The sequence below is a fragment of the Protopterus annectens genome, chromosome 4.part0, assembly GCF_019279795.1.
Source record: "Protopterus annectens isolate FY-2018-M chromosome 4.part0, PAN1.0, whole genome shotgun sequence".
Taxonomy (NCBI): domain Eukaryota; kingdom Metazoa; phylum Chordata; order Ceratodontiformes; family Protopteridae; genus Protopterus; species Protopterus annectens.
This window is the reverse complement of record NC_056733.1, coordinates 1,741,565,785-1,741,581,678: the sequence shown is the minus strand read 5'-3', so window position 1 is coordinate 1,741,581,678 and position 15,894 is coordinate 1,741,565,785. Positions and strand designations below refer to the sequence as shown.

The following is a 15,894-nucleotide window of genomic DNA, read 5'->3' as shown; positions in this document are numbered from 1 at the left end:
TATCAATTTTCTCCATACTGAGGAGTGCCTTGAGTGTGTGCATTTTGAGGTTTAGACTTCTGGCACTGAGTAGCATTATCCTCAGTTTTTTGTTACTTGTGCTACTTACCGCAGTTGGTTTGTCTTTTGAGCCTTGCCTAAAAAAGGCACTATGGGGGTGGCAAGAGCCTTGGCCAGTATTCAAAAGCCTAAGGGTGAGAGGTGCAAGCCGTCTCTAGCGAAGCAGCATGGCTTGTCGAGCATGTCATCCCAGGCGGACAGACACTGGATCCCCTTTGAATGACACCAGAAACTTATCCAATTGTTGAAATTGATATTTTTTTTCTTTATACCGTGGTATCATTCTTAGTGAGGGCAGGATGCTACTCAGGGTCATACCGGCCTGGGCTACGTGATCAGAGAGCTCTTCCAGGTCTCTTTTCATGTGGTCCAGGGAGGTACGGCTCAGGTCATTCACACCACCACGGACAATGACAGTTGTATTTGTACTTCTTCTGGAGTGACGGATCCTGGCACCAGACAGGCAGCTAACAGTAACCTTCTCCTTATTCAGCCTAGTGAGTGGGACGTCAGTGAGCCTGACTATAGCGTCACCTATTACTAGTATGTTGGGCATGTTATTTTGCCTTAAGGGCTGTGATTGCGTGGCCAAATGGTTTTGTGAAGTATGTGTTTCATGGTTTGTGTTGGGGGGGGGGGGGTGGAGGTTGCTTGGATCTCTGCTTTGGAGGTCTCTGTTGCTTTTGCAGATTTTTATTTAGAGCATCTGAGTATGTTTTTGTGTATGTATGTGTTTTTTGCCGGTGCTGGTTTAATGGGTCTATGTGAGACTGGTGGTGTGATGCAAATATTTCCCTTCTCCTCTTGACTGTCTGATCCAGTCTTGGGTTGAGAGAGCTTAGCCTCCAGCTTGGCTGTATAACTGCATCTCTCTCATGTATTAGTGTTTGGTGGTAGGAGGAGAGGGTTGTCTGTGTACATGAGGCAGTTATAACATTGCCTCAAAATGCCCAGATTCACCAGTTGGACTGGAGAGTACACCTGAAACTGCCCTTTGGACATGCCTGGATAGGTACAGTGAACTGTTTTACTGAATAGCTGGTAAGGTCGAATAGAGAGCCTTGTCCTTCTGTACAGTACAGGTGGGGTCTAGTGCTAGTTGTGAAAAGGTGCTAAATAGGCGCCTGGAGGACTTTCCACACCTTTCTTCAGGCAAACAACAAACCGCTCTTAACCACAGTAATCTTTCTGCAGCGGGCTAGCAACTTTTCTTGCCTCTGACAAAGTAGGCAGAACCTCTTGTACTCATTACAGAAATAAACATGCTCTTCTGTGAGAAAGGAGAACCAAGATTTGTGCGAGTCATGGCTGCCAAGTTTCACAGTACATAGGCAATTACTTTGCTCCTCAGACATGTGAATGGAAGAACTCACTAATGATAGCCAAGACAGAAATCCAAACTATGAAATGGTTGGGGGGGGCTACACTTATGTAATTGGCATGTTGCATCATCACATTCGGCAAACAGTTTAAAGATAGAATTGGCCTTTTACTAACAGCTAAATTACTTTATTTTGGTAAATAAAGACTGTTGAACCTTTTACACATGTTCTTATTATGCATGTTCACAGTAATTCAGTGGTTTGGCTCTGGTGTGCAGAAAGTTTTGTGCAGAACCTTTTTTTGCAACCTTTACATGGATTTCTGATAGGGTTGTTGCACTTGTTTTTACTGCAAGGCAGTGGACCATAAAAGTGCAATACATTACACACTACCGTCTGCACAGCAAGGAGATATACATGGAAGCCATAACTTTACGTTCCTGTTTTTCCATTCAGTACTAAATGACTTTAACATGTTTCACATGAACTTCTTAGTAAGTCATGCAATTACACATTCACAGACAACTTTCATTGTAAGTTTGTTTTTTGTTTTTTTAATTTTGCATATAACACAACATACAAAGCACCATATAACTATGGCAAAAAGAACACATTTTCTGTGAGCCACATTAAAAAGTAACTTACAATAACAGCAAGAAAGCATGTTACTTTCCTTCAGAAAAGAATTTTGCTCAGCTGGTCTTTTGACATGAACGGATTTAAACTTACAATAAGCATCTTTTTTTTTAATTTCTGCTGCAGTATGACAAAACTTCATATCCACAGGAGGAAAAACCTATAGCCACAGATTGAAAGGTAAATTAATTCCTACCTCAGAAGCACCATCTGCTGCTCTCTTCAATCCCCAGCCATCTTCGGCCCATTTTTCTGCCACTGATCTGTCTGAGCAGATAATAAAATTATCAAAAAGTATGTCCGAAGTCATAGACCACAACTCCAGCCCTACAGCAAAGAAAGGGATCATACGGAAGGGATGCTGATCTTCAAAAAAGTGTGGGTTTTGAATCTTCCTGGGCTTCCAGATACCCTACAAATATAAAGGATTTGTTAGCTGAAAGACAGATTTGTACACAAAACAACTGTTTCAGATGTCATTCTGCAATGAGAATGAAACAATTACTTAATGAAACTATACACTTTTAAGGAAAAAATAAAATCAAACTTGCATTTTAGTCTTACTGGTTGAATATTAACACAGCCACAGCAAAGTTTTGAGTGGCGGATGTATGAACAGCAGCCATAAAAAGCCACTAGATATTGTGCTCACAATATCACACTACAATTATTCAGCCAGAAGACCAAAAATAAAACTAAGTGCTGGTAAATACAATTACGTGGGATACTCTCTCCTTTCAGCTTCCCTACAGTGCTTTACAGGCCTGCCATCCTCCATAGAACTTGGAAGGGATCAACAATGCAATCATACAATACAGCTGGAAGTAACAACTGAGCTTAACATACTTGCCATATCTGTACATCTCTGAGGTACACAGTCACTGTAATATAAAGAATATTTGGGTTTTGTATTAAGAGAGTCAAAGTTTGGCATTAGTTTCACAGCAACACGGAATGCAGGGACACTACAGGCATATTCTCATTATTACTAAAGATTTTTCGATTAATCATGCTGCTGCCAAGCCCTTTGCACTAAGGCACACGTACACTCTGCAATGAAACTTAAAATCAATGCATGACAATTCACAGATTTTATTTTGCTTCATTATTTAAAGGTCTTAACAGGATCTTGGTTGACACGTTGCACTTCACATACATTTGCGCTACAATGCATATTCATTCTTCAGACACTACACATCCATTTAGCTGAGGATGATGTATTTGATGCACTTAATATATAAAATGGCTGACCTGTACAGTGCTGGGAATCCTACATTTGGGATAATTCTACATTTTCTCTTGAAAACTGCATGAAGCTAGTAAATCTGACTCACTAGGATGCTGCCAAGGCTTTGTTGAGATGCTTTTGCTTTTTGCTATTTACCTCGTATATGGTATGCAATGGATAACAACCTCTATTTTAAAATCCCACAATATTAACGCATTTCATACGAACATTAAAACATTTACTGACATTATCTTTTAGGGACATTTAATGAGGCTTACGGTTACCAAAATTTAGTCAGCATTTCCTAAGATTTCTGGTGAAAATTCTGTACCTGTTCTGTCTTCTCTGACAGAAATGTATAGTTTTCCCAGGCTCTAATTTATTTAAGACGGATAAGGTACATTAGTTATGACACACTATTCATCACTATTATAAAACTGGTGGAAAACAATTTACAAAAATCTATCATCTAGCTTTAGCTGCACAGCACCAGCTATCTTTTTTGATATTGTTTATAAAAGGTGGAACTTCTAAAGACAGAATTCTATCCACTATTTTTTCTCCTCCCAAAATAATGCAATCCTTATTAAGCACAACCCCAAATGTTGCGACTTACTGTGACTGTACAACAAGATACACAGTTCTGAGCATACCTAATCCAACAGTAGAACTTTCACATATATTTCACCAACATCAACCATCAATGGAGCCATCCTTCTACAGCAAAGACATGCGTGTGTGTGTGGGGGGGGGGGGGTAGAGATCATTTTGTTTTTCAGGACTTTGGTACATGAGAGGTGTAAATCCACCTTCCACAAAGTACAGTTTTGTACCTACCATAAATGTAGATGTTCGAGTGCTAATACAGCTGCAGTCATAACAGATGGGTTCTCCTGCCGTCAGGTGGGTCCTCGGTCGGCCGAATTCCAAAGTCTAGGTCCGGTGTCGGTTGTCGTTGCCTCTTCCCTGACGTCAGTGCGACAGGGGTATAAAAGAACCAGCCAACGCCATTTTCTTCAGTTTTTCTTGCCCCAGATGTCAGGTGCCCCCAGAAGGAAGGCAATACATAAATTTGTGTAATAAAGCAATGTCATATAATCAAAATACATTAGTTGCAAGCAAATACACCATAAAAGAATACCCCAATCAGGTTGTATGAGGAGGTGTTAGCCAATAGGCCTGTCCCAAGAGGGGAAGGAGGGAGGGAAACCTGGACTGCAGCTGTATTAGCACTCGAACATCTACATTTATGGTAGGTACAAAACTGTACTATGTTCATCGTGCATACAGCTGCAGTCATAACAGATGGGTAGAATCCCAAAGCTAAGAAAGGGGTGGTAGGCATTAGTTGGAACTAGGAGGAGCCAGAATGCCCTGCAAGACTGCAGTGGCAAAGCCAGCTCTAGTTTTGGAGTATAATGGTAGGTGGTAGTGCTTGGAGAAGGTATGCACAGAACTCCAAGTGGCTGCTTCCGAAATATCTTTGGTAGGAACTCCTCTGAGGAAAGCTGCAGAGGTAGATGTGGCCCTTGTGGAGTGGGATCTGATGCCTGCAGATACAGTTTTGCCATGAAAAGAGTAACAAAAGCGTATGCAGTGGGCTATCCATTTTGAGATTGTCTGTTTGGAAATAGGCTTCCCTTGAGCTCCTATAGCATAGGACACAAAGAGCTGTTCTGATTTTCTGAAAGGCTTTGTTCTGTCCAAATAATAACGCAGTTGTCTGTGGATGTCCAAGGAATGTAATAATCTCTCCCCTTTGTTTTGAGGATTAGGATAAAAGGTAGGTAAGTGTATAGCCTGATTCAAAGCTACCCTGGATACCACTTTTGGCATAAAGGACGGGTTGGTTCGTAAGGAAACTCTGTCCTGATGGAAGATGATAAAAGCTGCACAGCCATGAGGGCTTGTAGTTCGAAACCCTACGAGCTGAAGTAATAGCCAGAAGGAAAGCTGTTTTCCATGACAAATATTGCAAATCTGTTGAGGCAGCTGGCTCAAAAGGAGGCAAGGTCAGCTTTTCTAGTATGAAATTGAGGTCCCAAGCAGGTATTGGTTGTTTCCTTGGGGGTTTTATATTCTTAGCCCCTCTGAGGAACTGTCTTAAGAGGGGGTGAGAGAATAAAGGTGGATCAGTGTTGTATTCTGCAGAAATGGCTGAGGCATGGATTTTGATGGAGGAGAATGAAAGTCCACTGCTTAGCAGCTCAGCAAGATACTGTAATATCTGAGGTAAATTCAGTTTTCCAGGATTCTGGCCCTTTTTCTCATTCCAGGCACAAAACCGCTTCCATTTTGCGGCGTAGGCTTTTCTAGTAGACGGCCTTCTGGCCTCCAAAATGACATCCTGCACCTCCTTGGAGAGTAGGGTCTGTTGTGATGTTAAGGAATCTTCCATGCAAGGTTTCCCCAAATGAGTAATCCTCTGGGGGGGGGGGGGGGGAATGGACTCCTCTGCATCAGAATCTTCAAAAGGGGAGTAAGAATGTTCCTGTTCATCAGAGTGCTCTGATGTAATGGAGGCCTGGTCAGAGGAGGGGGATTCTTCCTCCACTCTGGGCCTTTTGTCTGGGGGGGTTGAGAACCCCTGATAAGAGTAATTAAATCCTCAGCCATTTTGAGCATCTGTTTTTTAGGCATGGGGCCTGGAGAAAGGCCCTGTGTAGCTTGTCTCTTAGAATGCATGGCTGCTTTAGACTTAGTGAAAGCCTTGATGAAAAAAGAAGAGGAAGGTCTGAAGACACCTTGAGAGGAGGCAGACCTGTCTACATTTTGAGATTCACCACCAAGAGTGGCTTCGGTATCTGTAGTCGGGGTGTGGGCCGAGGAGCCAGCGACCTCGGGCACAGAAGACACCGCCAAAGAAGTGTCGTTGGTAGTCAGGGGCTGCGTAGGCGCCTCGCTGAGAACCGGACCACCTGTAGTCGGCTTTGGCGTGGTGTCGGTAGGGGCCGCGGACCTCATGTGTCGGTCCTTATCTTTGCGTTTTTTAGACAAAACTGGAGTCGGAGTATCCGACGACATAATATAGTTAATTTTTTTGCCAAAATACTGCTGGGCGAACTCCGCCCGACATTTAATGGTGCGTTTATTGAATGTAGCACAAAAACGACAGACCGAGACGTCGTGGTCTGGGCCTAAGCAAGGAATACAGAGGGAATGAAAATCCTTATGCGGTATTTGCTTCCCACATGAAATACAATTATTAACTTTGTCTGACATCGGTCTGACGCAAGAAAAGTTTCCCCAACGGGGTACTTAGCTTTCAAGAAGACTTCGGTTGCAAAATTTTCGTAATTTCAGGAGCTGGCAGACCGGCACTTGTGAACTGCTTCTGCTTCGGGCACCATGCGGCAAGAAAGACTGAAGAAAATGGCGTCAGCTGGTTCTTTTATACCCCTGTCGCACTGACGTCAGGGAAGAGGCGACGACAACAGACGCCAGACCTAGACTTTGGAATTCGGCCGACCGAGGACCCGCCTGACGGCAGGAGAACCCATCTGTTATGACTGCAGCTGTATGCACGATGAACATCAAAGAAATTGGTTTCAAATTTTACAGTGGGTATTCTAATAGTGCCAATAAGAGCTCTGTTGCAATTTAAGATGGAAGTTTTCCCCCTATAATATTACAGGCGGTTTTCAGTTTTAAACATTCTCGTTCCTCAATTCTGTTGGTTACTAGACTACTCTATAAAATGCATTTAATTAAAAAATGCAAGCTACCTCCATGAACAGCGATGCTTTTCTTTTCATACCGATGAACAATGCTTTGAACTCCTTCAGCATCTAAAACTTGCCTGACCATGTTTACTCTCTTTGTACACTTAAAGCAGATTTACACCTCATGCAAACTATATCAGTCAATCATAGTCTCATCTATTAAGTCTGCAGTTACTACTTCTGCTTGGGGACTTGTACAACAGCTATCCGTTTTGTAGGAAAAGTACAGTTTTGTACCTACCATAAATGTAGATGTTCGAGTGTATACACTGCTGCAGTCATTACACTTGGGTTATCCTGCCGTCAGGCGGTCCCTCAGTCGGCCTGAGTTCCAAAGTCTTGGTCTGGCGTCGGTTGCTGTCGCTTCTTCCCGGACGTCAGTGCGACAGGGGTATATAAGATGCAGCAGATGCCATTCTCTTCAGTTTTTCTTGCCTCAGATGTCAGGTGCCCCCAAAAAGGTAGGCAATGCAAATTGCTAATAAAACATACAAATGAAAAGCAATCTAAAACTTTCAGTTACCAAAATACTCCCCACAGGTAGTAAAGGGTAGAAGACTTAGGTACGTACCAGCAAGAAAGAGAGGAAGGAGGGAGGGTAACCTGGACTGCAGCAGTGTATACACTCAAACATCTTCATTTACGGTAGGTACAAAACTGTACTGTGTTCATAGTGTTACACTGCTGCAGTCATTACACTTGGGTAGAATTCCAAAACTGAGGCAGGGTGGCTGGTTCTATAAGGCATTAGGGGTGGCTATAAGGCCCTGCAGCACTGCAATGGCAAAGCCAGCTCTGGATTTAGAATAAAGAGGCAGGTGGTAATGCTTGGTGAAGGTATGTATAGAACTCCAAGTTGCTGATTCCAAAATGTCCTTGGTAGGTACTCCTCTGATGTAGGCAGTTGAAGTGGCTGTTGCCCTGGTGGAATGAGACCGAATGATGTTAGTTGCAGTTTTCCCATGGTGTGTATAGCAGAAACGTATACAGTGTCCTATCCATTTTGAAATGGTCTGTTTTGAAATGGCTTTTCCCTGTGCTCCTGCAGCACATGCTACAAACAATTCCTCAGTTTTTCTGAAAGCTTTTGTTTTGTCCAAGTAGAAGCGTAACTGCCTGTGTATGTCCAAAGAATGCAGAAGTCTCTCCCCTTTATTCTGTGGGTTTGGATAAAAAGTTGGCAAGTGAATAGTTTGGTTTAGAGCCACACCTGATACCACCTTTGGCATAAAAGTAGGGTTTGTTCTTAAAGGTACCCTGTCTTGGTGGAAAATGATGAAAGGTTCCACTGCCATTAGTGCCTGTAATTCTGAAACTCTTCGTGCTGAGGTTATTGCCAGGAGCAGAGTGGTTTTCCAAGAGACATATTTTAAATCTGCTGAGTTTGCTGGCTCAAAAGGAGGTAAAGTTAATTTTTCCAACACGAAGTTGAGATCCCAAGTTGGAGTTGGTGCTCTACGGGGAGGTCTTATGTTTTTAGCCCCTCTGAGGTACTGCTTTATCAAAGGATTAGAAAAAACAGGTGGGTCCGTGTTGTAATGAGCAGAGATGGCAGAGGCATGGATTTTGATGGATGAAAAGGAGAGGCCTTTGTCCAGCATCTCCGTTAAATATTGTAGTATCTGAGGAATATTTGGGACAAGAGGGTCCAGGCTGTGAGTCTGGTTCCAGGCACAGAATCTCTTCCATTTATCCGAATAAGCTTTCCTGGTGCTAGGCCTTCTGGCCTCCAGAATGACATCCATAACAGCTTTGGAGAGAGGCATTGCTTGCTTGACTAAGGAATCTGCCATGCAGCCAGGTTTAAAGTTTTTAGCTGGCTGTGAAGTATCGGATTGTTGTGTTGAGTCAGAAGCAGTGGGATATGAGGCAAAATCCAGGGTGGACCTTGTGCTAAGTTCTTTAAGATTGGGTACCAGTGTTGGCGTGGCCAGTCTGGGGCAATCAGGATCATCTTTGGCTTTTCTTGCCTGGCTTTTATGAGTACCTTTGGAAGGAGAGGTAGTGGTGGAAAAGCATACACTTGTAGGTTCTTCCAGCTGAATGAGAGGGGATCCACTTTCCATGCTTGTGGGTGGTAAGTCCTTGTGCAGAATTTCTGTAGCTGGCAGTTCATTGGCGATGCAAACATATCTATGTCCGGACTCCACCATTTTTGTGTTATCATTCTGAATATTTGTGGATGTAATTTCCACTCGTGTGGATCCATGATGTTTCTGCTCAAGTCGTCTGCCAGTGTGTTTTTCTCTCCTGGCAGGAATTGTGCTTGCAGATGAACTTGATAGGTTAGAGCTGTGTTCCACAAGGTCATGGCTTGTCTGCAGACGGGATATGAATGAGTGCCCCCTTGCTTGTTTATGTACCACATAACTGTGGTGTTGTCTGTCTTTAGTAGTAGTTGTCCTGGATGCAGAAGGTCCTTGAAAGCTGTAAGGGCATTTTGTACAGCTAGCATCTCTTTTTGATTGATGTGAAGATGCCTTTGCTCTGCGGGCCACTTGCCCTGAACACATTTTCCTGCCATGTGTGCTCCCCAGGCGTAATCTGAAGCATCTGTTGTCAGTGTTTGCCTGGCTGTAGGTTGAGTGAAAGGCTGTCCCTTGTTGAGGTGACATGTTTGAGCCCACCATTGAAACTCCTGTTGAAGGCAAGGAATTAGTGGTATTACTGTTTCCAAACTTTGACAGTGTTGAGACCAGACACTCTTTAGGTACCATTGTAGTTTTCTCATATGCAGTCTGGCATATGGAATTAGTAGTATGCAAGATGCCATGAAACCCAAGGCCTGCAGAATTTTTCTTGCAGGGAGTTGGGTCTTTGTTGCCATCAATTGAAAATACTGAGTCAGTTGGGCCTTGCTTGTCTGGTGTGAGATAAGCAATCTGGGCCGTTGTATTTAAGCTGGCACCCAGGAATATCTCTTGTGAGGGCACTAGCTTTGACTTCTTTTCGTTTACTGTGTACCCTAGGCAACAACGTTTTTGCAAACGCCAGATGCTTTAGAAGAATGTCCTTGCTCTCTGCTTGAATCAGGCAGTCGTCCAGGTATGGATAAATTTGAATTCCTTTCTGTCTGCAAAATGCAATTACTGGTGCCAGGCATTTTGTGAAGACCCTGGGCGCAGTAGATAAGCCAAAGGGCAGTGCAGAGAATTGGTAGTGCATTGAACCAGCAATGAATCTGAGGTATCTTCTGCAGTTTTGTCTGATAGGGACAAGCAGGTATGCCTCCTTGAGGTCCAAAGTTACAAGCCAAGCTTCCTTGCCCAGTATGGGAAGAAGCTGCTGTAGTGTCAACATTTTGAATTTTGGAATATCCAGGTAAGTGTTTAGAGAGGAAAGATCCAGAATGGGCCTACAGGCTTTGTCTTTTGTGGGAACCAGAAAGAGTCTTGAGTAAAATCCTTGTCCTTGCTCCTGTATTGGTACCTTTTGAATAGCTCTCATGGCTATGAGTGCTGTAATTTGTCTTTGAGCCTCTGCCCATTGATTTGGTGGCAGATTTGGCATTCCTTTTAATCTTGGCAGAGTGTGAAAGTGGAACCTATAACCTTGAGATATAATGTTGAGAACCCATTTATTTTTGGTGATCATATACCAGATGTGACAGAAAAGTGCCAGTTTTCCTCCCAATGGGGCTGCCTAGAGAGAACTGTTTGGCAGCTGTAGTGGGAAGTCATTGGGCCTGTTTTTTATAAGGCTGAGGTCTGTCTTCCCCTTCTTTCTGGGTTGATGCACCCCATTGTCAGGGCCTGTAAGGACCTTGTGGTTTTTACCTCTACCTCTTGGACGTCTGTATCTGCCCCTTTGAGGTTTGTCTGTAAATGGAAAGAACCAATTCTTTGTTGGCCAATTTCTACTAAATCGAGGAGGCTGAACCTGTAAGAAATCCTTCACCGTTTGCATAGATTTTGCCTTATCCTCCATTTTCTTTAATACCTCTTCTGCTTTAACTCCAAATAAAACATCCTGGGGTAAAGGTGCATCCAATAATTTTGCTTTAACATGATCTGGTAACGTCTGTTCTTTTAACCAAACATGTCTTCTAATGACAGATCCTTAACTGCTGCTCTACACGAGGCCTCTAATGAATCAAAACCACATTGCAAAGTATGTTTGCCAACTTGTTCAGCTGCATGCAATAAATCCTGCATTTCTTTATAATTAGGAGGATCTGAGTTTGGAAGCATTTTTTGTTTCAACTGAGACATCAAATATTGCTGATATTTTAGTATGTGAAACTGGCAATTTAAGGCCCTCATTGCTAAAGTTACAGATGTATCTACTTTCTTCACCCATCTGTCTAATGCTCTGGAATCTCTGTCAGAGGGGACTGGATTCTTTGCTGAAGTGGCCTTTACCCCCTTGGGGCCCTGAGAAATAGTTTCAGGGTCAGCAGCAGGGCTCTTATAAAGAAATTTGTGAGAGTCAGGGACTCTGTAGTATCTGTCTGGCTTAACTGGAGCATGAGGTAAAGAATCAGGATTTAAACTGGATTCATTATACACATCATCCACAATATCTAACACTGGCGGAATAGCAAGGGGTCTGTGTTGAGGTAATAAAAGGAAATCTCTGAGCCTTTTCTTGGATTCTGAATAATCCTGGCCCTCCCAATGGAAGTGCTCCCTCATGGTGTGCAAGGTTTCCCCAAAGGAATAGTCCCTCTGGCGGAGAGGCTGAAGGAATTTATTCCTCAGCATCAGAATCTTCATAAGGGGGTAAGGAGTATCCTAGGTCTGAGGATGAATCTGAAGAGATGGATACCTGGTCAGATGAGTCCGTCTGCATCCTGTCTAGGCCTTTTATCAGGAGGGGGATGGGACCCCCTGATCAGAGTGATAAGGTCTTCGGCCATTTTAAGCATTTGTTTCTTAGGCATGGAGGCCTGTCCTGGTGAATGCTGAATTTGTTTCTTAGTTTTTAAAGGAGTTTTAGACTTAGCAGAAGCTTTAATGGTTAATTGAGTAGGTCTGAAAAAGTACAGTTTTGTACCTACCATAAATGTAGATGTCCGAACTGGATAGCATCTGCAGTCATAACAAGTGGGTTGTCCTGTCGTCAGGCAGCCCTTCAGTCGGCCGGATTCCAAAGTCCGGGTCCGGCTTCGGCTGATGTCGCACTCCACCTGACGTCATCTCTGTTGGTCTTAGGGTATAAAGGCATCAGCCGACGCCATTTTCCTCAGTGTTTCTTGCCCCAGATGCCAGTAGCCCTCTTGCAGGCTAAAATTTGATAGATGCCAATGTTTCCAAATAGATAGAGGTAAACACAACAATAAGCATGTATGTACATATACACAAACAAATACACCATAAAAGACTCCCCCCCAACAGCTAGCTATTAGAAGGGTAAACACCCTAGGAGTACCACAGAGGGGAAGGAGGGAGAGTATCTGACTGCAGATGCTATCCAGTTCGGACATCTACATTTATGGTAGGTACAAAACTGTACTATGTCCTTCATGGATGCATCTGCAGTCATAACAAGTGGGTAGAATACCATAGCCAACTAGGGGAGGAGGATAAAAGTAGATTATGGTGTGTTTAGGATCCCTTGCAGTACAGCAGTGGCAAACCCTATAGAGGCAAATTATAATGCTTGGCAAATGTATGCACGGAGGTCCAAGTAGCCGCCTCAATAATGTCTTTGGTTGCCACCGTGAAGAAGGCTGTGGTAGTGGCTGCTGCCCTTGTAGAATGAGGTCTTATGTTCTGTGGAATCGGTTTTCCATGGAAGGAGTAACAGAATCGTATGCAATTTCCTATCCATTTGGAGATTGTCTGTTTGAAATAGCTTTTCCTTCCCTTCCTGTTGCATAAGCTACAAAAAGTTGGTCAGTCTTTCTGTTATTTTTTGTTCTGTCCAAGTAGTAGCGTAGCTGTCTATGTACATCCAAGGTATGCAGTATTCTTTCCTCTGTTTTGTGGGTTGGGAAAGAAGGTAGGTAGGTGGATTGCCTGGTTTAAAGACACTCTGGATACCACCTTGGGCATAAATGTAGGATTAGTCCTCATGGACACTCTATCTTGGTGGAAGATTAGGAAGGGTTGCACTGCCATTAAGGCCTGTAGTTCTGAAACCCTTCTTGCTGAAGTAATTGCCAGTAGGAAAGCAGTTTTCCATGACAGGTGTTGTAGGTCTGCTGTTGCTGCTGGTTCAAAGGGTGATAGTGTCAACTTTTCTAGCACGAAGTTTAAATCCCAAGCTGGTAATGGTGGTTTCCTTGGAGGTTTTACATTCTTGATTCCTCTGAGGAACTGCCTGAGCAAAGGGTGCTAAAAACAGGTGGATCAAAGCTGTATTCTGCTGAAATAGCTGATGCATGTATCTTGATGGAGGAGTAGGACAGGCCTGAATGAAGAAGTTCGCCAGATACTCCAGAATGTTAGGCATATCTATGTTTGACACATCTTTTCCTCTTTCCACTCCAGATGACAAACCTTTTCCATTTTCCAGCATAGTTCCTTCTTGTTGAAGGTCTGCGTGCTTCAAGAATAATGTCTTTAACTCTTTGGGAAAGCTCTGGATTAGCTGCTGTTATGTGATGTTCCATGCAGTCAGTTGCAAGGTTTTTAGGTTTGGATGTATGATGCTGTAGCTGTTCCATGCTAACATCAAAGGCATCAGGGGAATTGACCACATATTGTTCCGAGACATGCTCCTCAGTAGTGGGAACCAGTGTTGTCTTGGCCAGTTTGGAGCTATCAGGATTATCCTTGGACGCTTCTTCCTTGATTTTCAGTAGTACCTTGTGTATCAAAGGAAGAGGTGGGAATGCATATGCTGTTAGGCCTTTCCAGTTGAAGGAGAGCGAATCCACTTTTCATGCTAATGGGTGGAATGTCCTTGTGCAGAATTGTTTGATCTGGTGATTGAGAGGTGATGCTAATAGGTCTATCTGTGGCATTCCCATTTCTTTGAGATGGTCTTGAAGATGTCCGGTGAAGCTTCCATTCGTGGGCATCCAAGTGGTTCTGCTTAATATGTCTGCTAGAGTATTGTCTTTCCTGGTACAAATATTGCCTGTAACTGGATGTTGTAGCTGAGTGCCAGGGTCCACAGCTCCAAGGTCATTCTGCATAGGGGTATGAATGAGTGCCTCCCTGTTTGTTGATGTACCACATGACTGTGGTGTTGTCTGTCCTTATCATCAATTGGCCCTCTTTGAGAAATGGTTTGAACTTTTGGATTGCCAGTTTTACTGCCAGCATTTCTTTTAGGTTGATGTGCAGTTGAAGTTGATCCTGTGTCCACAATCCTTGCACGCATTTGTCCAGCATCTGGGCTCCCCATCCAAGGCCTGAAGCGCCTGTTGTGATGGTCTGGCTTGCTTGACATCTCATGAAAGGGTAGGCCTGGGTTTGACTGACATGCCTGAGCCCACCATAGGAACTCCTGTTTTAAGCATGGAATTAGTGGGATTTCTGTTTCTAGACTGTGTCTGTGTTGGGACCATAAATTCTTTAGGTACCACTGTAGTTTTCTCATATGTAGTCTGGCAAATGGAACCAAGATTATGCATGATGCCATGAAGCCCAGGGCCTGCAGTACTTTTCTTGCTGTTAACTTGTTCAGTTTTGTTAGTGCCAAGAAGTAAAGAGGAAGTTCTTTTTGTTTTTGTGTAGTCAGGAATGCCATTTGTTTTACTGTGTCCAATTCCGCGCCCAAGAATGTCCTTGTTTGGGATGGTATCAGCCTTGACTTTTGTAAATTGACTGTGTATCCCAGTGCTTGTAGCAAGTAAATGACCCTTTGTAAATCTGTTGTCAGCTTGCTTTTGTTGTCCCTTGTAGCAGGCAGTCAGCCCAGGTATGGGTAAATTTGAATTCCTGAAGTCTGCAATGGGCGATTACTGATGCCAGGCATTTTGTGAATACTCTGGGCAGTAGATAAGCCAAAGGGCAATGCTGAGAATTGATAGTGCTCTGATCCTGCAAGAAATCTGAGGTATCTTCTGCAGATTGGTCGAATGGGGACGTGCAGGTATGCCTCCTTGAGATCTAGAGTTACCAGCCAAGACTCCTTGCCCAGCATGGGAAGAAGTTGCTGTAGGGTCAGCATTTTGAATTTTGGGACAATGATGTATGTATTTAAGGTGGACAGGTCGAGAATTGGTCTCCAACTTTTTTCCTTTCTTGGAACTAGGAATAGTCTGGAATAGAACCCCTTTCCTTGCTCTGCTGTTGGCACTCTTTCCACAGCTATAAATCCAAAAAACAAGAGCAGTTGAGTTGAAATACCTTTATGACAAAACGACAAAGCTTTCAGGTTCAAAAACCCTTTCTCAATGTTTACAATAGGTATAAGGTCACACCCACTTTTATACATACTAACTAGATCATATGACCTGCAGCCATCATCACATGTCCAGGAAATTATACAATGTAAAATGTAAAACACTAAGTGCTAAAAAGATTATAATAGCATCAGCTATATATATACAAAAACTTGAGCATAAAGCGTAAAAAACATATGTACATTCCAATAAAAAATGTGCTAAATATTGAGTGTTAATAGCTTTCATAGTATATCAATAAGAATTATGCAAATTAAACATACCTATAGTTTATTAATAAAGTTAAAAATTATAATTAAAAGTTTTAAAAATTATTTTAACTTTGTCTGTTGTATTCTTTGCAATATGGGTTTTAAAGATACAGATGCGTTTATGCCAGGGTATACATCAGCTGATAGTCTAATTATCCATTCATACTCCCTCAGGTCCAAGGAATTAGACAGATCCCCTCCCCTGGGTGATGCACTAACACAATCTATAACTTGAAATTTAAAACAATGTGAGATACCCTTGTCAAAAATATGCTTGTACAACGCATTATTCTCATTAGAAAGCCTAATATTGGACTTATGCTCCGTAATTCGTTCTTTAAGCTTTCTAGTGGTTTTACCCACATAAAAACTGACG

At 42.9% G+C, this 15,894-nt stretch overlaps 1 protein-coding gene across 1 annotated transcript in view; it reads right to left on the bottom strand.

Moving 5' to 3' along the window:
* CANX (calnexin) overlaps positions 1-15,894 on the bottom strand; it is a gene marked incomplete in the record, with an annotated part of 1,221,069 nt that overhangs the window by 402,321 nt on the left and 802,854 nt on the right. Inside the window, 1 exon segment of the mRNA XM_044069455.1 lies at positions 2,215-2,430. Within this exon segment, the coding sequence (XP_043925390.1) occupies positions 2,215-2,430 (216 nt within the window).